The sequence below is a fragment of the Nanorana parkeri genome, unplaced genomic scaffold, assembly GCF_000935625.1.
Source record: "Nanorana parkeri isolate BGI_ZX_2015 unplaced genomic scaffold, ASM93562v1 scaffold616, whole genome shotgun sequence".
NCBI classification, from domain to species: Eukaryota; Metazoa; Chordata; class Amphibia; order Anura; family Dicroglossidae; genus Nanorana; species Nanorana parkeri.
Genome location: NW_017306884.1, coordinates 783,346 through 807,673, shown reverse-complemented (window position 1 = coordinate 807,673; position 24,328 = coordinate 783,346). Strand labels below are relative to the sequence as shown.

At 41.4% G+C, this 24,328-nt stretch overlaps 1 protein-coding gene across 3 annotated transcripts in view; it reads left to right on the top strand.

Annotated features, from left to right (window-relative positions):
* Positions 1-24,328, top strand: part of EEPD1 (endonuclease/exonuclease/phosphatase family domain containing 1) — a 121,580-nt gene that overhangs the window by 4,903 nt on the left and 92,349 nt on the right. For 2 of the 3 annotated variants that reach the window (XM_018562959.1, XM_018562957.1), the window contains exon 2: positions 15,038-15,912. In XM_018562959.1, the coding sequence (XP_018418461.1) occupies positions 15,047-15,912 (866 nt within the window). In that variant the 5' untranslated portion in view covers positions 15,038-15,046. Of the gene's footprint in view, positions 1-15,001; positions 15,913-24,328 lie in introns of those variants that run through there. The other variant, XM_018562956.1, reaches the window with a different exon arrangement.

Here is a 24,328-nt window from a genome sequence, read left to right as displayed (position 1 = left end):
CAGCACCATTCTGTTTACTATGCGTTTGGCATCACATAGTGTTGCCCCACCTCTTCTGTATGCTGCTGTTAGGGCCGGGGGGGGGGGCAAGAAATTGTTTGCCCAGGGTCCAATCAGTATTAAGGACGGCCCTGAGGTGGGTACAGGTAGTCCTCCTGTATCGGGCCCTATAAGGTCAGCAGGGAGGCATGATCCATGCAGGATCTACCCCAAGAGAAATCCCCCTCCATTAGTCATCTGCATCAGAATCATCTCACATCGCCCGTACCTAGGGAAATGGTGGGATTGAAGTTCTGTGGTCACGTGACATGTAGCAATTCCCTGCAGTGGGTGACAAAACTTGTCAGGGGATCCCCGTATACTGGCAGCTGTAGCATGTATTAAACCATTGCCAGCAAGGGTACAGTGTAGCTCTGGGGAAGGCTCAGCACCCATCAGCTCCAAAATCATTCAATGCAGGTGTTTGCCATATTATTGAGGAGAAATGCATGCCATGACTTGCGATCTGGCTGCGGTCACATGATACCCGCATGTGAAAGGAGACATCAAGATCGCCACTGTGATATAGGCACATATAGCAATTAAAAGCAGACAGAAGTTCCCTTCCCTTTCCCCCTTATTTAAAATGCATTTTTATTATTATTTATGTTACAGGGGACATGAAATGAAGAGGAGAAATCTTCCCAATGGACCTGAACCACAATGAGAAGCTGGGGTTGCAACACTTCTTCACTCTACCCAAAACTAAGAAAAATAGCATTGCCCTTTTAAATGTTTTTGTGTTTGACAGTTTCAGCTCACCACTTGGTGAAATCTGATTTTCCTCTACTTCTGTTTTTAACAACAAATGTCACACTTAGAATAGCTAGCCAAGCCTTTGCACGTATTTAAGCTTTAACCTCAAGACAAAATACCATTACCCTCAGGTTTCATACACAAAGTGACTCAAAGGACTAATGCGGTTGTAACTTGGTCTGCTTGGCTGCAACTGGTGCATTGCAAGTCATCAGAGGCTGCGGCAGGGGGAGTGTGATGCTGCATGCTGAGAGGGAGGAAGGGAAATCCTAGTAAAGATAGGAAATGATTAGTGTGAAACTGATGACAGCACAAAGCATGTGGTATTCATACTTGTCTAGCTTTTTCATCACTTGATATTCAAGCACAGCAAAAAATAGACGTTTTTTTCTTAGACTGCTCATCTCCTGTACTTAATATATCATTTTTAGTGACATAAAGAGCAATAAAGATTAGCGATGGGGTAAAGCAGAGAATCTGGGCTGCATAACTTGTTCTAACATACTCCTAGGGCTGATATCTGGGCTTTGTCAATAGTTAGGTATCGCATAGGTAGCATAGGCTTTTGGGTTAAGCCAGTTACATTTGTGAAGGTGACAAAAGATAGATCAGTGCAATGAAAAAGAAAGAAGGGAAGGTGTAATGAGGAGAAGAATATGAGCATAGCACCAAATAAGACGGAAGGAACAAGCTAGGGTGATGGCGGATAAAAGGCACCCCCAGCATCCCTTTACATGTGTATGCTCATTAGTGGTCCCCACAGACCATAGGTAATGTTGCACATGTTCTCATCAGTAGTTTATCATGTTGCATCAGCAGATCTCCCAGTGCAGAAAAAGTAACCTTACAAAGCTCCAATGTGTCCATCGTTTGGAGAGACTGTCCCTGTTTTATTTCTGTTCTGCTTTTCTCCACAAATCTGTCCCACTTTTACATCTGCTGTAAAGTTCTACCAATATATTGTTAATTGCCTGGGCAAAAAAAAGTCAGCAACTGGATTTAGCTAAGCAAATAGGTAAGAACTATAGAGGTTGCTTCAGTTGGTCAGGTCTAGGTTCAGCAATGTTATGTGCCTAAGAATGAGACCAGCTGTCTACCTGAATACACCGAATGACCAGGTTTTTCCATCAATGTATTTTTTCTTCCCTGATAGCACGGGCATATTCCAAGATGACAATGCCAGTATTCATTGGGCTAAAAAAAGTGAAAGAGTGGTACAGAGAGCCTGAGGTATCATTTTTACACGTGGATTGGCCACCACAGAGTACAGACCTTAACCCCATTGACAATCTTTGGGATGTGCTGGAGAAGATTTTACGCAGAGATTCCAACTCTCCCATCATCACTACAAGATATTGAAACGATGCCACGGCGAATGCATGCCGTAATCAAATTAAAGGCAGTTCAACGAAATATTAGAGACTCTAATTTAGAGTGTATGACTTTTTTGGCCAGGCAGTGTATAAAACAATGTAAACTGAAACTGCTAAAAGTATTTCAGGTGGAGACATAGGCAAAAAAAATGATATATAAGATGCAGTCTGTGAATAACATGTAGGCCCCATTCACACTGGGCAATTTGGGTTTCCTGCAGAAGGAACCTATGGATTCCTGAAGCAGGAATTCCAGGTGTCCCATTCAGAAGCGGCTGCTGTACCCATTCAAGTTAATGACCGGGTGACAGCTGATATACCTGTAAGCAGCAGTTCATATGTAAGCGTATATATGATACGATTATATGCGGTTTGAAATAGATCAGTCTGTAGGTTCCTACCGCAGGAATGCCAGAATGCCCAGTGTGAACAAGGCCTTACACAGTGTTTCTTGCTCTTTCCATAACATAGTTTTATTATCTGTTGAAGATAGCAGAGAATCCATTATTTTTCTACTGTATTAACAGGAAGGGCTTTTCAACAAAATTAGCAGTTACATGGGTTTGGACAAACCTATGTAACTGCTACCCTTTGGACAAATAGGTTAGGAGTAAGGAATGCATACAATGGTCAGCTTTTATTCCCATGGTTTAAATCAAAGAAAGTAAAAAGCTGCAATAACTGCTTAAAAGCTGTTAGCTGACGTTGGACTTTCATTTGTCTGTCCCTTATTTAAAGCTTTATTCTAGGCAGATAGAAAAGATGCAAATTAAAGCAGCTCTGTGATCATAAACGCATCAATAAATATATTTTTAAATGCAAGCAGAATCTGAATCTGACCTGGTATCAGCCTCTTTAGGCCTGGTTCACATTTGGGCCTTTTACAGCGCGTGTAAAACGCTCAACATGTGAAAACCAATAATTGCCTATGGGTGTCTTTCAGCACGCTGAAAAATGCCCTACGCCCAAAAAAGTACAAGGGCTTCTTTGGGGCATATTTGCCGTGCGTATCCATTAGGATACAGCGGCATAGCCCTCGGAAACACGCGTTTGTTGCGCGTTTCTTTTACCGCAAATCGCAGTAAAAACGCGCGGCAGCAAACGCGCATATTCCGTCTGCCCAGGTGTGAACCCATCCTTAGAGCAGGGCTGGAGTGTGATAGGAAAAAGCAGCACAGGGGGTCAATCAGTTCATGTACTGACAAGGAGCATGCTGATAGGAAGAGAAAACAGTGACAGGTGGATGAGTGTTTCTCCTATAACATTCCTCTCCCAGTAACAGGCAGGTCAGGTCCAGGACGACCTAAGCTCAGAGGAAGTGGGTTAAAGGACGCTGGTCATCAGATTGAGAACATCTAGAGGCAGAACATGAGATTGACCATTGTTGCCATCTGTTAATGCATAAACATTTTACTTGAATTTTTGTCTGCATGACCTGTGTTGTAGCTAGGATGTGTTTTGTTACTAAATATATTTCATCTCACCCACTCTTTCAGCTCACAGAGTTGTTGGTAGGTAAAAAGTAGGTTTATTTATGTACTGTAAGGCAGTGCTCCCCAACCTTTTTGTCGCCGCGGACCGGTCAACGTTTAATTTATAGCAAGCAGGCAGAGGCTACAATTAGGCCACAATGGGAATCAGGAGCTTCCTCAGAGCTAGATTATAGGCAAGGTGATCTGGACACTCTGAGTTCATGCTTTTGAGATTTGTGTTTTGCTACACTTTACGCTGACATGGCTGTCATAACAGCTAAGAGAAGTGAGGCTGCAAATGTAAGCACATAAAGAGACATGTAGAAAGACCTAAAATGACAAATCTGCAGTGCTGGTGGTGGGGATGAGGTGCAGCTGGACAAAAGTCACAACAGGAGATAGAGAAGAACATATCAGAGGAGGAAACAGCAGAATGTGCAGCAGAACGAAAGAAGCATAGTGCATAAAGATAGGAAAAGATAATCAGGGAGCAGAAGGCAAATAAGTAAAGTTATATAGATAGAAGAGTTATAAAATATGCTGTGTAGGCAGTTTACAGCTTCATTCCTCAGTTATTTTTTGCCAATTTTCATTCATGTGGGTTGCACAGGGTTGGAACTGCTTACCTGTACTTCAGCTTAGCTAATGCTAATTTAACAAGAACCTAGTTGACTAGGGTGCCTTACCAATGGAGCAAACAGAAGGATAAATGTCATGCAAAAGACAGTTTGAGGTGGCAACCACAGATGGAGGGCATATGCGTGCCTCAGCATGGAGGCATGTAGAAGAAGGAAGTAAAGGCTACCTGGGGAAACTTGGGAGGACTAAATAGTAAATACCAGATATCCATCAAGGGAAATATTTAGCAGTTACAGTAAGTGTTCACTTATGTCACAATGTTTGACGTGTTTTTACGATGCTGTGTTTTTGTTTACCACTGCACTGTGTTGAATTTTTTTTTCCACAGCAGGAACCAACATAGCTTTTATTTTACCCAAAGTGCATTACAACATGCCCTCTTTTTTCAGAGCACACCAAAGCAGCATGTTGCTGTGCACTGAAACAGTTGAGATTAATGCTGGACAATGGACAATAAAACAATGCATGCCAATGAAGGTGGGGTGAGTGAGCCCTAACAGAGAAGATGGGGCCCCCAGATAACGGCTGACCTTGTTGGAATATTACTTTTACGTATTACAAGTTACACCCGGACTGTACTGAAAAAAATCCTCCTGCGCCTGTTTACTGTCTCCACTCTATCTAAAGAAACATAGGATAGGACTTTAGCCTCTTACATATATGTCTCAGGTACCCCTTGGTATTGCAGTGTTTATTCCCAGCACCCCCTAATTTTATATACATGTTTTATTTATTTATTACAGGTATTTATATAGTGCCCACAATTTACGCAGTGCTTTATATACTGCACATTCACATCAGTCCCTGCCCACAAGGAGCTTACAATCTAAGACCTCTATCTAGGCTGACCATATGACCCGTTTTAAACGTGACAGAACCGTTATTTCTTCATTTTTCCCCGGTCCCGTTATTTCTTTAAAAAAAATAATTTTGTCCAGTTTTCCTCCTTAGAAGTGCGCTCTGAGTCTGTGCGCCTCCTTAATGAGACCAGCCTTAACTTCTACATCCATGCGGCCAGCCGTCTCATTAAGGAGGCGTACAGAGCGCACTCCTAAGAATTCTCCACCGGCGCTCATTCTTCCCCCACGGCAACACTGACTGGGAGGTAGTTACGTATAGGCGCACAGAGCGCAATCTGCGCCTATACATAACTTCCTCCCATTAAGAAAGAATATGCACCGGCAGGGACTTTAGGCAGCCATTTTATATGATCAACAGCAGAGCTTTTATCTAAGCAGGGCAGTGCCCCAGAGTGTTATGAAATCTCAAGGTTAATGGCATAGTTCTCTGCTCCTCAGACTAACACAATGGAAGGATATCAGGCAGTATAGGAAGGGGGAAAGGTGCAGAAAGAATGCAAGGGCAATCGATGTATGCATGTAATGTTTTCAAAGTAGGCCATTCACATTCCAGAATGGTGACAGTGTATTGAATATCACTCTATATGTGACATTACATTATACTTAGACCTTCACGTATGAAATCAACAGACTCAAGAGGAATAAGATTATATGTAAACAGTACAATATAAATTGATTACTGTATTTGGTTAGTATATTAATAGAAGGCATTTACTTTGGGTTTTTCTTCAGACTTGCTCTCAGTACCACAGCAGTGTCTGTTTTGCATGCAATCTTTACATGGAATGTACTGTCCAAGTCCCTCGCCCCTAAAAGGCTTCTAAAATCTATTTACTAATAGATTTAATTAACCTTGCCCCATCGGCACAGGGACAAGGGGCTTTTCCACTGAGATGCTAGAAAGAGTCTGGTGAGTTTGGAGTCTATGTCTGTACTCCCTTGGATGTTTAAGATCCCTACACCCTCTCTCCCCAGTGTGAAGATGTTAATAAAAGGTATTCATCATTATACTTCTGGAGCGGACATCAGCTTTGTGGGCACTAGAAGGGGGCGGTAAAATGCTAATGGGGCAGCGGAAGACCAAAACTCCTAGAAAACTAGTGATGACCCGGGTTATTTTGGCGGCTCCTTCTATGTTAAAAAAAAGTTTTTTTTTCAAAATTTTCAGTAATTTTTTCTAATTATAATAAAAAATAAAACCCCCAGTGGTGATTAAATACCACCAAAATAAAGCTCTATCTGTCCCTAAAACATGGTGTAAAATTCATTTCAGTACAGCGTTGCATGACGGAATAAACGTCAGTCAAAGTATCGCAGCGCTGAATACTGAAAAATGGCCTGGCCAGGAAGGGGGTCTAAACACCTGGTCTTGAAGTGGTTAAAAGCTACTCTGTCACCACTAAAAACCAATTAAACAAAAGTGCACTTACTTTTCTCACACAGGAATGTTATTATTAAAAACAATTTACACAAGAAGTCTCTTCATATACACCGCCAGTAAGAAACATCACAAACCACCACCGTTAAAATGTAACAGATCTGTCTCAATAAAACCACCACTGGATCGGGGAACCCCCATATTCAGATCATACAGACTGCCCAGGAGACCATGAATATCAATAAGATCTTCTATAGGAAACTAATACTTCACTTCCCCTAGTGGGCAAGTAACTATTGTTAAAGCTGAACTCTAAGATAAGATAATATAGTCTAAATACAAGAGGCATGCACTGTGTATTGTTTCTTGAATCTTGATGTGTTTTCTGTATTACTTCCAGATGTGTGCAGCAATCCAGCATGAAACTTTCTTCTGTGCAGGAGCATTCTCTAATAAAGACCAGTCACTTCTGTTTAAAGCGTTGTAAAGTGCTGCGCAAACTGTTGGCACTATATGATAATAATAATATGTACAGTATATAAATAATATATAATAATAGTAGTAATAATAACTAGGGATGCACAGATACTTTTCAAATACCAGTGCCGATACTTGGCATTTTCATGAGAACTACCAGGGTTGCAGCGGTTGCAGCTGGGACCTGGCTCTGGCGCTCCACCACTGTCCTGAAATCATTAGTCTGTATTATTTTAGAAAAACTGTCACGCTGGCATAAACGGAATAATGGTTCCAGGTAAAAGACCTGGCTCTGGCGCTCCACCACTGTCCTGAAATCATTAGTCTGTATTATTTTAGAAAAACTGTCACGTGACAATAAACAAAAATGTATTAGTACCTGTACTCGCAAAACTGGTATTGGTGCATCCCTTTATATATGTTTATAAAAACAAAATCATACATGAAAACAGAGATGTAGTAATCCCAGGAGCTCCGTGTGCTCCTTACAAATGTCAGCTGCCTCCTAACTTTTGAATTTTTCTCTAGTCTAGTCTTGGAGCTTGAAAAGTATCTGTAGTTGTACTTGTACTTGTACCGAGTACGGTACTTGGTATCAGTGCATCCCTAATAATAACAATCATATTTAGCAGTCTTTCCATATTGTGATCACATACCCACCTTCTATTATTCATATACATCTGCTTGAAGCACTGAGATACAAACTCCTGTATCTATATCTTTGATTGTGTACCTCCTGGTAACGATGTTAGCTTAGTTCACTTCAAACAATGTGATCCCACATAGGATCAAACAAATGTGAGAACTGCTTCATGCATCCATCAGTAAGTGTATATATACTATATACACAGTACAGTATGTAATACACTGTACTCATCTGGGCATAAACAGGCTTCAGATGGATATTCCAAAGATGGAAACTACAGCAAAAACTTGGTTTCTTTCGGACACTTGCATTGCTGCAAAGCGAGATTGTACAAAGTGTAACTGACATGAGTGTAAAAATTGTGTAACTGACATGAACTTGCAATAAATCTACGAATTTTGATCCTATAAGGATTTAGTGTGCTGGTGACATTTCTGCAATTATCTGTAATGTTAAGGGAACTCTGATGTGAAGGGGTGAATCTACTTTGTTTGTGTGCTCTTGCTTGGGGGTTCATATCAGATTTTGGAGGGATCACATGTAGCTCTTTACATTTACAGTTTTTACATTTTAGATTAGAGTTCCTCAAGAATTTGCCTACTTTTAAAGGGTACCGTGACTGAAAAAAGGTTGAGCTTAGAGTATAGAGTTAGAGTATTACTGGAGTATGATGACCGCTTTGTTTAGTAACTGCAAACTAACAAAAAGATGCACACAGACAGCCACTGTTGAGCAACTCTATGGCAACATTATCACATTTCAAGCAATGTGTACATGGATTTTGTACACACAAGCACAACCTGAAAGTCATTTCTCAAATGCTACAGACTTAGTTGTGTCATTGGGACTGACAGTGAAGGTAGATTTTCCTAGCGAGGACACAGGCAGCGATAAGCATTCCTCGCATTACTCAATGCCAAAAAATTGCTTTAAAATATATTTTTTTATACAGATTTACTTTCCGATGGAAGTAATTGTTTAAATAATTTAGCCAGTTTTGTAAGTACTTAGGACAGGTACGTTGCTGGGATATCAGAAAACTAGATTAGTGATACATCACTTCTGCTTTTGGATTATGCTGGTCTTGATTTATCTTGGTCCATGGCACAAATAAATATTTTATTACCTTAATATTTAATTTGGCTTTCTCTCTGTTGGATTGTTTCTAGTACAAGTGCTGAAATTGAAGAAGTTACGAGGGGATTTTCCTTACTGTGGGGAAGGAAGGAAAAAACATTTTTACTTATCTATTTGCCTGTTCCTCAATAATCAATATGGGTCACAAGTATGGACTAATGTAGCATATAGTCCCATTTCTATCAGAACAATGGCCCAAGTACATCCCCTCTCAAGGATGACAGTCACATTCTGCACCTTCCCCATACAGAGGTCAGCTGCAACCCCTATAGAATGATGGCTACATCCAATACCCAGACCTACAGTCTCCCACAGAAATCACACAGCATTCATAAAAAACTGGATCTTTTTACAGGTGAAACTCGAATAATTAGAATATCGTGCAAAAGTAATTGCAGTAAGTGCTGCAAAAGGGGCCCAAACCAAGTACTGAGTACATATGCATGCTTGTACTTTTCAGAGGTCCGATATTGTTCTATGTACAATCCTTGTTTTATTGATTGCATGTAATAATCTACTTTTTTGAGGTTGTGGATTTGGGGTTCTTGGGGTTTTCGTGAGCTGTAAGCCATCATCATCACAATTATGACAAATCACGGCTTGAACTATCTTGCTTTGCATGTAATGAGTCTCTCTCATATATTAGTCTCACCTTTTAAGTTGCATTAGTGAAATAAATGAACTTTGCACGATATTCTAATTATTCGAGTTTCACCTGTATTTCAGATATCAAAGTCATTTTTTGTTTATATAGGAAATAGCACTTACAGGTGATGTAACCTAATGATGTAATTAATTTACAAAGTCATGGGATTGTGAGTGCGATCACATGACTTTGTTTATCAATAAAGACATTGAAAACCATTTCAGCTGATATGGTTATCAATGTCTTTGCTGATAAACAAAGTAATATGACTGCCATGGCGGCTCTGGCAATCTTAATACTTTTTTATGATTAGCTCTAGGATCAATGTTAGCCCCAGGAATAGGGTTACCATTAGGGTTAGAATTTTTTGGAACAAAAACAGGTCCAGGATAGGTTTAAATAACATTTCCTATCCTCGGGGGCCATTTTAAGCTAATTGCATCCTTTAAATTAACTAAAAAGTATTGTAATTCCATCTTTCCTTTTGACTCCAATGCATTTGAGCTACTAAGAAAATGTTGCCAAAATGGTTCGCATTTGACAGAAGTTTTACAATTTTGCTCATTCCTATCCCTAAGCTTAACCTGACTCTAAGCTAACCTATGATTAAGTCAAACCCTAAAGTGACTCTGCCACTTAAAGCAGAACTCCTTCCAAAAATAGATTAAAATGAGTAACCCATTTAACAGAAAAATATAAAAACCAGGTTTTGCTGCAATGTTCAGCATTGCAATGTTCAACTTCAGTGCAGAGATTTCCCCCCATTACATTTTTCTACCACTATATGTCCTCATTCAAATGGTCAGCATCATTTCACCCACTTACCCTGAGTCCAGGTCATTCTGGACCCACCCCAGTCTGTGACTGGACAGTGAAAGGAGAAGCAGTAGACCGTCTGTCACTTTGCTCTCTCTTCCTATCAGCATGCTTATTGTCAACACATGGACTGATTGGCTCCTTGTACTGCAAGAGGCTGATATCCGATCAAATTCGGTACTTACATTGCTTGCATCAAAAACAAAAAGTTTAATAATGCATTATTAATGACAGAGCTGTATTACTTTGTGTCTTTTATATCTGCCTAGAATTCAGCCTTAACCTCCCTTTTAAAACCGAACTATAATAGTTACATTACACATCTTTATCCCTAACAATAATCCTTAACCCGATCTTTAAACTAATACCTTACACAAAGTAACCCCATTTTCCCCCTCTTATCCACCTCGCTCCTGTGTTGGCAGCCTTTGCACTGAATCCTTAAAATACCGGAGCAAAAACATATAACCCCAAACTCCCAGCTCTAAAAGCACCTGCTTTGCTACCACCTCACCAGTAGATCTCCTTCACACTAATCAGATTTAGAGCATGCACAGTATGTATGCATCTACTATGCCCCAAGCTCAAGGCTCCAGGGCAAAAAATGAATAAATGCACATTTTTTTATTGCAATATGATTACATTCATTCATTTTTTGCAATAAAGTTGAATATGTCTCTAATGCAAGGTATGGGCTCTTGTATGTGGGCAGATATGCATGTAGAGCATACCGATCGGACGTATAACCTGTACAAATCAATGATAGACTTGATAAAGCTGCAGCTATGTACAAAAATCCCATTGTTTACTTGTGTACCAGGACTTACACACTGCCCCGAACTCAGACCCTCTGCATTTGGGGAAGTGTAAGTCCAAGTACACATGTAACTATGGGATCTGTGTACATACCCGTACAGCTATGGCTTCAGCCAACCAGTCATTGATCTGTACAGTCTGGCTGCATGCAGATGTACAGCACAACTGTGACTCCCAGACAGAGTTATATGTCCGATCTGTACTCTGCATGGCGATATGCAGAGTACAGATCGGATCGGCGAAAGCCCTATTGGTGGTTTGAAACAATACAAGGAGGTTGATTTACTAAAGGAGTTGGGAATGTTAACTCATGAAAGAGCAGAATCACTTCAGTTATCTAATCATGTGCAGATGAAAGAAATAAACAGGGGTTTGCTTTTCACATGATTAGATCATTTAAAGTAGAATTCAATTCTCAATCTTTTTTTTTCAATAATGAATCCAGACCAAACAAATAAACATTGCCCAGCAAAGTGTTTCTTTACATTTTTGGCCAAACACTTACAGTCATCATGTTTCTAAACAGCTCTGATTCTCTCATCTCAGCTTCCCTGAACTTCCTGTCCAGAACAAGATAACAAAGGACAGCTCAGTCTCCAGCAGCCCTTCATTTACTGGCTTGGAGAAGGGAAGATGGAGGAGAAGGGAGCAGGGAGAAGGGAAGTGTCTTGCCTTGCGGTGCTTGTGTGTTTGTGGAGACAAACAGAGATTACTAGTACACACAAGGATGGCTCCATAGGACCCTATAAGGCAAAAGATCCACCCTAAAACAGGATATTTGGGCCAGTGCTCACGGGACCAGCTGATTCTGCAGGAAACTAACTTTTTATATATCAAGGAGCTGCAACCACTGTAAGTAATTTAACCCCTTCGTGACATGAAGTGCCCAAATGACTGACCATGTACACTGTATGTGATCAGTTATTGGAAGCTTTTAAAAGTCGTTAACCTCTGAGATCAGCGGTTACCGTTCATTAATGGATGCCTCAGTACTGAGGCATCCATTAATAAAGGAATTAAGCTTTTGTAAAAGCTGCATTCTTTCATCAATGAAAGAATGCAGCTTTTACAGATACTTGATCGCTGTCAGTGATCTAGTATCTGACAGAGACAACAGAGCTGTGTGAATGGTTCTGCTATATCACTGTTTTGACAGCTCTGCACACATCGGGATCTGTTTTGACAGCTCTGTACAGATCTGTGTACAATGATACAATGCTTCATTTTGCCACATATTTCTATGCTTTCTAGAAATCAGTAGCAAAATGAAACATTTGTATCATTGTAATAAAAACATTGCATCAGACTTCTGATTAAAGTGACATTAAACCCTCAGATTTTTTAACATAAACCAATACTGTAATGTGTGCCTTACTGTAATCCATGGTTGTTTCCCTTCTCTTTGCTGCTCTTCCTTTTAAATCTTCTCATGCTGGGGGAGAACTTCCCTTTTCAGCTCCGGGCCTCTTCCTGTAGTGCTGGCTCAGGTTGTGAACCTACACACAGACACCGTGTATCCATTCCTGAGACAAGGCAGTCTGCTGCATAACAGAAGTTCTGCAGAGCATGAGAAGAGATACAGATTTAAAAGGAAGAGCAGCAAAAAGAAGGGAAACGACCATGGATTACAGTAAGGCACACATTACAGTATTGGTTTATGTTAAAAAATCTGAGGGTTTAATGCCACTTTAAGTACATCAGAAGTCTTTAGTGACATCTGAATCTGAAATGCTGCAGGATCAGTGTCACTAAGGTTATTATTGGCTGCTCCTAAGTTTTAAGCAGCTTAATAATAACCAAAAAGTTTAAAAAACAATTAAATTATCAAGCAATAATAGTGGCTGTTCAATATACTAGACAAAAAAAGTGGGGTGAAAAAGCGTAAAGTATAAAACAAAAAGTGTAAAGAAATAAAAATAATTTAACAAAATAAAAATGATATATACAAATATATTGAAGCCTATAATTATTATACAAATTAACACCTTACAATGACACTTAGTAAGAAAGTATGTTACTGCCGTGGAAGAATCACACAGCAAAAATTTAAAAAGTGCTTCAGTCATTAAGGAACATAAACTGAAAAAAAACCTCAATCATGAAGGGGTTAAAGAAGAACTCCAGGCAATGGGGATACCCCCATACTGCAAGGGTTAACTGCTTATCTTGGTCTAGGGAGGAAAGTAAAGTTATACTCACCCAATCCTCTGAGCCGGCCGGCTCTAACAGCGCTCCTTCCTCCCTGTATCCTCCTCTGTTGCAGCGATGGTATGTCCCACAGCATCCTCACATTCTATACAGTGTGTAAAGAACATGATGACTCAGGGACATTAGACCACTGCAGCGGAGGGAGAGCAAGCCTGGAAGAACTGGTCTTAGAGCAAGCCACCTCCAAGGATCGGGTAAGTATAACTTTTTGTTTTCCTCTCTAGACCAAAACGAGCAGTAGGTAGCCCTACTGCAATGGTTAATACAAGTTTTGCCCGGAGTTCTGCTTTAATCAGAATTTGAAATAGTTTAAAAATATTTTTACTTTAAAGAACTCCGGGCACAAATTTTACTAACCCTTGCAGTGGGGCTACCGGCAATGTTAACTGCTGGCTTTAGCCTAGGGTAAAGGTAAAAAAAAAAGTTACACCCACCAGATCCTCAGAGCCAGCAGCGCTCCCTCCAGCCTGTCTTCTCCTCAACTGCAGCGATGGTATGTCCTTCAGTGTCCTCAAGCCCAATATACAGTGAATTGGGTGTGAGGACTCAGGGACCGTAGACCGCTGCAGCGGACAGGGAGAGAGGCTTCAGGAACCGGTCTAAGAGCCAGCCGACTTGGAGAATCTGGTGGGTATAACTTTTTTTTTTTTTTTAACCTTGGCAAAAGTAACATTAAAGGCAACATATCCCACCTCGTGTCCCATAGTGTCTGTCCAACCTGCGCGCTGGTTGCATCCATTGAGCTTCAGTGCCTGTTTTCTTCCCTCCCCTCTACTGCGCATGCTCCCGTACCCTTGTTCTTCACAGGCATTTGGGAGCCTGGAGGGCTTCAGTCAGGAGCGAGCGGCGCTGGAATAGGTAAGTAATTAGGTATATTGGAGCCGGGAGTGCTTCAGCCGGGAGCGAGCGGCGCTGGAATAGGTAAGTAATTAGGTATTTGCCTACTTTTTTTAATCATGGGGCATATATGCACTCTATACTAGCAGTAGATATATGCCAAAATATATGAGACTTTAATTGTGCTTTAACCCTTGCAGTGCGGGGAAAGCTCCCTACACAGGATAATGCAATGTGTGCACGGAGTTCTACTTTAGTCAGCATTGCCTAAAAATATATTTTTATACAGCTAACAGAAAAGCTATTAGAGAAAAAAAAAAAAGCGAATATAAAATAGCTTAAAAACATTTTGACTTTAATATCACTCTAAAGTGTATCTTCATTTTTTTAAGTGAATATTCTCAGCCTCTCAGCTATGATTGTGAAGAGTTACAGCAGTCAGAGCTCATCAGATACAGCATGACTGAGCAAATCCTCAGTTGAGATCTACACCACCTAGTGACCATAGGAGCTGGCACATCTACAGGGATGCTGAGGATGCCTAGTTTCTGCTGGGGACGGTGAGGAGGTTCTAGTAATAAGGGAGGAGCGACCAGCCTTAGGAGTTCTGTAGCAGTGAGAGTCAGTGGAGGAAACAAACTGGGACAAACTGCAGAGAACCCAGCAAATCTGGCCGGGGATGCTACCCCGGAGATCTCTCTACTGGATCTGCCTTTCTCAACCTCTCCCACCATCTCCTGGGTACCAGCACCTAGCACGCATTGTATCTGTGTAATCCGGTGCCAGCTGAGAATGTAGCATGTTCTCTGCACATGGGTACCTGGATTATGCCCCCCCTCGTCTCTGATCCCTTGCATGAACAGTGCTGCATACTGGATCTCCATCGTGGTCCTCGCATCTAGTCTTCCTACATCGCGATCGTTTTGTCATCGGGCAGTGGCGCACCATGGGGGGTAATCTCGGCTGTCATCGGTCCATTCCTAAGGACCCGTCAGATCTGTGCCAGAAAAACCGCAAGTTCAGCGCAGCTTGTAACTTCAGCAACATCTTGGTGAGCCAAGAGAGACTGAACATCAACACTGCCACCGAGGAGGAACTGATGACCCTGCCTGGGGTGACCAGACAGGTAGCCCAGAATATAGTGGAGTATAGAGAATATATCGGAGGCTTCAAGAAGGTGGAGGACCTGGCTCTGGTCAGTGGGGTTGGAGCTGCCAAACTGGAACAGGTAAAGTTTGAGATCTGTGTTAACAGTAAAAGTAGCTCAGCCCAACACTCGCCCAACTCTCTGAAAAAGGACGTGGACCATGGGTACCATAGCCAACACCTGTCTGCCACCAGGGTCAACATCAACACCGCCATTGCTTCCCAACTGAGGAACCTCCGAGGAGTGACCGAGGAGATGGCCCAGGACATTATCCTCTACCGCACTCAGCATGGTCCATTGAAGAGCATAGAGGACCTGCTCAAAGTGGACTCCATTAGCTCATCTTTTCTGGACAGGATAAGGCACCAGGTGTATGTCCAAAGATCTCGGCCACCATCCACCCATACCAATGGGGGCTTACACTTCATGGCCAAACCGCATCCAAGCCCAACCTCTCTAAGCCTACAGAGTGAGGACCTTGACTTTCCACCTGGAGGACCCACTCAGCTCATCTCTACCCGTCCTCCTGTAGAAGTATTTGGAGGTGTGAGGGAGGGCAAGCCAGTGCTCAGGCTGGCAACCTGGAACCTACACAACTGTAGCCTGGACAAAGCCAACAACCCTGGGGTCAGGGAGGTGGTGTGCATGACCATTTTAGAGAACTGGTAAGTTTTGTATGATGGTCTTGTTTGTTTTCTTTGACTTCCATGTTTAGTCAACAGTGTTTATTTATTTTGATACAGAATTCATTGCAGAGCAGTATTATCATTTGAGAAAGTATTGTTTCCATTTGTAAAAAAAAAAGCTGGGTCATTTAAAGCCCAACTCCTGTCCTGCAATGCCCTACAAGAGTTAAAAATAAAGTAGCTCTTGGCCTGACACTCCAGCGTTGTCCCCTGCAGGCTTGAGCTGGCCATACACTAAAATATATTTTTTGTTCAGTCTGCGGGCTGAACAAAAGAAATCTAACAGATTCCTCTATCCACGCTATACAGCTTTGATGGACTAATCTCCTGCTGTGGCTATTGTATTCTTACAGCCATTGTCCACTACTGTCAGAGTACATGAACAGTGACTGCATTTGATTGGCCTGGCTCCATCAACAAATGTATGTGGAGTTATTGATTTTGTAGAGTCGGCAGGGCCACCCACTGTTAGAAATACTTACAGTGTATGGCCAGTTCTTGTCTGGATTGAATGATGCCCAGCATCTTTTAATCCACTTCCAGTGCGTCCAGGGCGTCATGGATTTCATAAAGCTGCCCTGGGCTTACAAGAGAAATCTGCAGAGAACGTCACTGACACATTACATGGTGCCATTCTGTGCAGTATTCAGGCCCATCCACTGATGGAGCAATTAGAAGAGGACTTGTGATGTCAAGTAACTGGATAGAAGACCAGGAAAAAGGTATGTATACACATTTACAAAAAAAAAAGGTGTAGGAGAGGTGCCCAGCCTGAAATTTTAGACCTTTCATGAATAAATGAATAAATTCCTAATGTCTCACAATATACAACAGTATTATTATCTAACGACAGCTGTACTTTGTAGCATTAAAATGCATTCCTTGGACTCCGGTCCAGTGACTTTGCCTTGGATGAGATACTGTTACCAGTCTGTTGTAGCCAGGAAGAAACATTTCCTCCATCTTCTCTGCCCCAGTTATCAGAATGCAACATTGTATCTTTGAAGCAGGCTCTGTGCCAGACATATGTAAACTCAACCAAGAACTTCACAGTCACAAATATTTACCTGATTGTGTCATCTCTGAGCCAGCATCTTAGTCCAGGAAGTACATGCTGACCCTGAATAGTGCCAGAAACAAGTAACAAAGAGGGTGCTGTCATTCTGGAAAGAGAAAAATGGCTGGCCTCTGGGAGAAATAGCAGATACCTACAAGTGCTAGGGCTCTTGCACATAGGAGCCTGCACCCATCCAACGTAAATATCGGTATATTTTCCCAGCCAAGGAGCCACAGGTGCTGCTTCCAGAATTGTATGTCTGTGTGTGTGCACGGGTAATGGAAATACCAGTATATACCTGCCTACAGCCGTGTACAGCCATTGACTTATATGGGAGGCTAGGTCCACTTTAATTATGTCCAGTGCAGAATATATGGGGTACATAAACAATGTTTGCCATAAATCATATATAGGTTAATAAAATAGTATCAACTAATTCTGGCTGAATTCTAGCACATTATATGTTATAAATGTGACATGATACAAGGAGAATTGACAGCCTGGCTTATAGATCCTTCTGGCTTGTGCAAAATGTATCAATTTATGTATTTATGCTGAAGGAAAGTTTAAAAAAAATACAAAAATAAAATTGCATGCAAGTAGAACTAATATTTTGACTACAAGGACAGAAAACCTCTAATAGAGCCCGTGTGTAACTGCTACTCACTTCTGTTTATGAAATATAGGCTCACATTGAGCTACTGGGGTATGAAAGTGTGAGTTGAGTGTTGTCACTTGTTTCTCAAAGTGCAACAACACTCAACATGAAGAATCCCATTATTTTCAATGGTGGCTGTTCACACCTAAGCATTGTGTTGCCAGTCGCTTGTAGCTCGGAAAAGTACAAGGCCTTCTTTTCAGGCAGAATCGTGCGTTTACTCCCATAGACTTCAAAGGGAGTGTCTGAAAAACAAACACAGCATGATTTTGAGCCTTTTCCTCCTACTAACCAGCTTTTCATTGGCTAAAATAAATTGCTCAAGTCTGAAAATGGCTGAAAAGCATATGACAAAAAACTGTGAAAAACCCACTTCAAAAGCGCCTGAAAACACTCAATGTGAATGAGGGAAGAATGTCCTGTTACCAATAACAACCAAATCACCTTTAAAACAGAAGTAAAGTGGGGTATGCCAATAGAAAAAAAAAAGGTGTTTGGTCATTAGCATGTTAGGTTGACTTACCTTGCAATCAATACCCTCCAGCACTACGCTGTCCACCCTCCCCTCCATCATTGGTGCTGGCATCTTTATCTGGTCTTCTTCTAGGTCTGGGGTCTTTGGCCTGTTGATTGGCCAGGCTGGCATGATGTAACTCCTTTGCCTGCCAATGGAAAGTACTTCATCTTGGCATGCCCAGAAAAAAAAAAGGATGACAGGCAGGTGGGAACATTTTTGGCAGACTGGAGACTGCTACAGTGGGGGGAATTTATCAAAACTGGAGCAGACCGAATCTGGAGCAGTTGCCCATGGCAACCAATCAGCATCTCTCCAGTTTGTTCAGGTAAGATTTGAAAATGAGACAGAGAAGCTGATTGGTTGCAGTGCAAATCTGCTCCAGATTTTGTCTAACCCAGTTTTGATAAATTCCCAATCAGTGTGTTCTGTTATAAAAAACCTGCCTGTCAGAATTATTCTGTAAAGATGGTTTACTTCCACTTTAACTGTCAATACAATAGTTCAAGTTTGCAGATGAAACAAAGATTTTATTTTGTCTCCATAGTCACCAAGAAGTACAGACTAAAGCTGCATTTCTCTTTGCTTTGTCTGTTCTGCTGTCTGTTAAAGCAGAACTTCGGGCAGATCAAATCTTAACCCCCGCACTGCAAGGGTTAAGTGCTAGTTTTTGTCTAGGGAGCTAAAATAAAGCTATACTCACCTGAACCATGATCCGGGCTGGCTCTTAGACCGATCCGTTCAGCCTTTCTCCCCCTCTGCTCTGAGCAGTCCAAGGTCTCCACCCCAGCAATACACTGTATAGCTGGAGTGGAGGAGGAGAGAGGCTGCAGGGAGCAATGCAAGAGCCAGTCGGGATTGTGGTTCGGGTGAGTATAACTGATATTTTAGCTCCCTAGACAAAATGAGCTCTTAATCCTTGCAGTACAGGGATAGTCCCACTGCAAGGGTTAATATTTGATTTGCTGGGAGTTCTGCTTTAATTTGTTTTTATTAAACTCAAGAATAGGAGGGACATTCAGCAGTTTTCTTTGACAGACCTGTTCAGATTTCTACACCTGAACTCTGCGACATGAAGCCCCCATTCACAGTTATTTGAAGTGTGTTTCCAAAAGCGCTTCAACACTTGACTCTCAGATTTCTATGTTATTTTATTGTGCCCATTCACATCTGAGTGATGTGCTGTCACTTAATGCTCAAAAAAGTACAGGAGCTTCTTTGGGGCATGTTTTTGGCCTCAGTAGACTTCAGTTAGCGCCTGAAAAATGTACAGAAGGCATGTTTCTCACACGATTTTGCATCCAACAGCCATCTCCCCCTCCTAGTAACTAGCTTTCCATTATACATAGTTACATAGTATTTGAGGTTGAATAAAGACACAGGTCCATCAAGTGCAACCTATTGTGTGTATGTACAAGTCATTTTGAATTGAGAAAGCTGGTCGGATGTCCAGTGAAACATCTTCAAGAAAAATACAGCAAGTCCAGTTGCCTTGACTTATTTTTTACAGATATACCATGACCTGGATGCATGAGAACCTTCACAGACATAGCTTTCCATAACAGCTCCAGTCTAAAAATACACAAAAATGCAGATACAAAGCCCCCCCAAAAATATGCACAAAAAAAATGACGCCGATGCTCAAGTGGTAAAGGAGACCTCTGCATAGTGCCTATGTTTCCTAAGAAGACCACAGGTCACACAAGTTGTACCATTCCCTTTAACTCTTCCAACAGTATTGTAAGGGCCTGCCTGATTGGATACAACAGTAGTGTATTTTTCAGGGAAGCCCTCACATAGTTTTAGTAAATCTATCGCAGATGACACAATCTGATTGTATGATTTATGGCTAGCCTGAGATTTATGCTGGTAAAAGTGCAGTTCCATTTTATCCTCCATTACTTTTTATATTTAAAGTTCCAAAGTAAGCTAGTGAATGCAATGTATTCTGGGCTGGTTCATTATTTGCATTATGGCATTGACTTTGTCATTTATTACCTTAGTGAATGAACAACTTGACATTTCATTTTGCCGTGGGGATTTCAGGTTAGGAATATATTGTTCTGTCACCAAAACAGTAACTGCAGTCTTTTAGAGGAAGCAGGTAAATTATTGGTCTCTCAACTTGTCAATATTACTGTACTTTCCTGTAGCTAAGTAATGACCATAATAAACAGATGGAGACAAAACACCGGCATTTTCCTTTTCTTTTGTATTTTAATCTTATCAGTGTAAAGCTGCCCACACACCTTACAATTATCTGCAGATTATTTGTGGTCAGATGGAAAAGGTGCAACAGATTCCTCCATCTACACTTAACTGTGTGTATGGAGTAATCTCCACCTGGGCCAATCTGTTGCACTTTTTCCATCTGACCACAAATAATCTGCAGATAAATTGTAAGGTGTGTGGGCACCTTAATGCAGATCATTTTCAAGTCTTTGATAAAACATCTGACAAAATGGAGGTTTCAGTGTTATAACCTGTGCATGCCATTGCATAATCCATTGCGTGCTAAGATTAATTATGCTTACAAATAGTAGGGTGTACAAATAGACTTGTACGATAGCAGAAGCCCTCTTTCCAATATCTGGCTATACCTGAATACCTGCAGAGAATATGAACTTTCAACTATTTTTTTTTCTTTACAAGAATTCTAGTTTTTGGCACTTTTCCTATTTGTAAGTCTGCTCTTCCTAGTTTATTTGCTTTAGCAGGTTGTCAAGGCCTTCTGTCTTGTTTTGTTTTGCCAAAGGTTGTGTTTATAATTGACATCACCTGAATCCAGGTATAATCCACCATTTCCAATGGAGAGGAGCTGTTTCTTACTTTTTTACCGAACAAAATATTTAAAGAAGAACTTCATGAAAAATTATTCTTAACCCTTTCAGTAGGGTTACCCCCCACTGCAAGGGTTAAGTGCTCATTTTGTCTAGGGTCTAAAATAACAAAGGTAAAGTCACCTGAAGCTCGTACCCAGCTGGCTGTTGGAGCACTCCCTCCACCTTGTGTCCTCCTCTGCTCCAGCGATGATATGTCCCTCTGCGTCCTCACATCCTATACATAGTGTATTGGACGTGATGACTCACAGGACATTAGACCACTGGATCGGAGGGGGAGAGAGGCTCCAGGGTCCATCTGCAAGGTTCAGGTGAGTATAAATTTGGTATTTTACATCCTAGATGAAAATGAGTACTTAACCCTTGCAGTGCAGGGGTAGCCCCACTGCAAGGGTTAAGAATAATTCTTCCCAGACTTCATCTTTAAAGATGATCTTGAAATATTCAAACTTGTACGTGCAGTCAGAGAAAGAAAAAGCAAGCTCAATAGCTCTGGCAAAGCGGCTCCCACAAAGCAAGGCTTACCTCAATGGGTACCCAACAGTGGTTCAAACCATAGAATTGCAGAAAGGATTACCAAACCAAAAATAGATAAGAGTCATCATTTTTAATTATTAGTAAATAGGTCATATAAAAACAACCAACGTGTTTCAGGGGCAAAAACACCCCCCTTCATTAGGGCTCAACACAGGATCACCTTGGATGGAGAAAATAGTAACCTCAAAGATCTTTATTATTACTGTTATTAAACTGGAGTAAACGTAGAACAGCAATAGAGCTAGTTTATATCCCAACCTTTTTCCATTTTTTCCTTTCACTTGCTTTAACATTCAGACAATTACAAATTGAAAAAAAAGTTTACAGTAAAATAAGGCGAGGCAAACCAAAAAGTATTTTGCCAATCTTTTAAATTGGTCTCTGTACATACTTTTAAGAACTTGGCACCTGCTGGGCTTATTGAAAGCAAACCGGTTTAGGCAATCCAAACTAAGCGATGGAAAAATGCCTTAGCAGAGATTGTCCACAGTGAAAGCGAGTCAACAGTCAGCAGATCCAGTGCTTTGGGCAGCTGAAACTGCATGTAAATCTCTACTGTAGTGGTCACACTGTCTCCTGAACTCACCTTTTGGTCCTTTTACACAATGGATAGTCTCAGTGATCAGAATGGAGGCTTGAGATGCAGGTTGGGTGGAACCAAGGCTCATATTTTATAGGAAAGTCAGGGCTGCATGTAATTATCAGCTGCTTATATCTTATTTCTTTAGATGTTCTAATCATTGTGGTTTTAACAGGTTTCCTTTAACACGGCTAAGGGTAATGTGGAAAGTCTAGGTAACAATAGTAGCCTTTCAGTCATTGTTCTGATTGTGCTTTGTGTTGTAAGGTGAAATCTATTTTGCACATCTTCATAATACTTTAATTGGCTTGTTAACTCAGCCTGTATGTGTAATATTTTATTGAATGGAATTGTATCTATTATTGCTTTGTTATTACTAAGCAGTTTAGTCACTGGAAATTTCGGATCTGTGATATCATGATTAGCACAACATGCACATTATTACTTTAATGCATGCTACATATAGATGTATCACCTTACTTGCACTCTAATGGCTATTGTGTGGTAGTATAACCTCAGCTTCACATTAATATACACCTGCACTTTTAGATGACCCAGCTATCCAATTAATTAAAAAAAATGTTTTTGGAGGATGTCTCATCTGGTTTTTGTTACCCTTTTAGCTTTGTAGGATAAGGGCTTTTGAGATGTGATTTTTTTTTTTTTTCCAAGAGAGAACTGATTTTTATGGTGAGGTTAAACTTCAGGCAAACATCCAGTTTTGTGATCCAGGTACTCATGGCAGAAAGCACAGCCAGCTTCTTGATCTTTGTTAGTAGTAGTTGTTAGAGTAGCATAGTTTATTCAAGAACACTGGGTCCAAACACCCCCCAATGTACTGATTGGACAGTGGGGCAGGAACAAAATGTTGATGCTCATTCTGCTTCCTCCTTCTGTCTAAAGATGAAGTGTCTGCACATGAGCACTGCAACAAAGCCTGATAGGCTGCTAGCATTGTCTCTCCCCTCTCACAGCCTGTGTGTTTCTGTACAGGGGAAACCATTAGGGCTCATTCACACCAGCAGGCATGTGTTAAGCTGTTTATAATACACAGGCTGGTGAGTGTTGTGCACATACGCTGTAATGCGTTGTTAAATTGCTTTGCAGTTCTGGCTTTTTTAAAGTTGATTTAACTTTACACTCAATTTATCTCTATGCATGGTAGTGCATTGCGTTGCGTTACAGCAAGAATGAAACATGTCCTATAATTTTTTCTCTGCTCACACCAACACAGTTACACTCCTTAAGCACTGAACAATTTCAGCCTCTCAGATAACTAACCACTAACACCAACGACCTTTTTTTTTTAATATAATCTTTATTTTCCTGTTTTCAAACAAAGGATAAATGGGTCCAACATTGACCCTGACATAGAAATGAAAAGGTTACAAAAAAGGGGGGATACAACGACACAAACATTTACCTTGCAGTACAATGGGCGGGTACCCAACCCGGCAACGTCATATAAGCTCGACCTGAGGCGGGGAGGGTGATGTCTCCATCACCGCAATGATAATGAACTTCTCCAGCACCTACTCGTCTCCATTGAACTTAGATAGTCTAAACTGTATTCCAGTGATAAAGGGCATTGCGTATGTATGGATGCCCTTTAGTGGTGCCCAGACTGGGGGGGTGACATCCTGACCTAGGACATACGCATTCCCTCAAGGTGGATTCGATATGTAGTGCAACCATGTAGCCCATTTTGAATAGAAGCGGTCATGTTTGTTCCCACCCTTCGACACCCACTCCTCTGCCTCCTGTATTTGTGTGACCTGTGCCACCCACTCAGACCTCTCCGGCACCCGAGTCTGTTTCCAGTACCTAGGGATGAGTCTCCTTATGTCCTTTTTGAAGGCCTGCTCCATCCTGGTCATAAACATGTCTAGGTCGGCCTTAGTGGGGAGAGACCAGATGTGTGTCCTAAGGTCTCCATCCCCTACAATCATGTCTACGGCAGGGCTTTGTGGCCGGTGCAGTCTCGGGGAGCTCCCCGCTGTATTGTCGCTTACCCCAGCTTGGGATGAGGGCCCAGCTAGATCTCCACCGTTCTGCTGTTCTGCAGCCTCGCGGTCCGGCGCCATCTTGGATGCGGCCCTGTCTTCACTGCCGCGATCTGAGAAGAAGGTGTCTATGGCTCCCTTCCGAGTTCTCGGTGTCCGTGGGGGCTGGGGTGAGTATTTCTTTTCCCCCTGTTTAGGTTGGGATC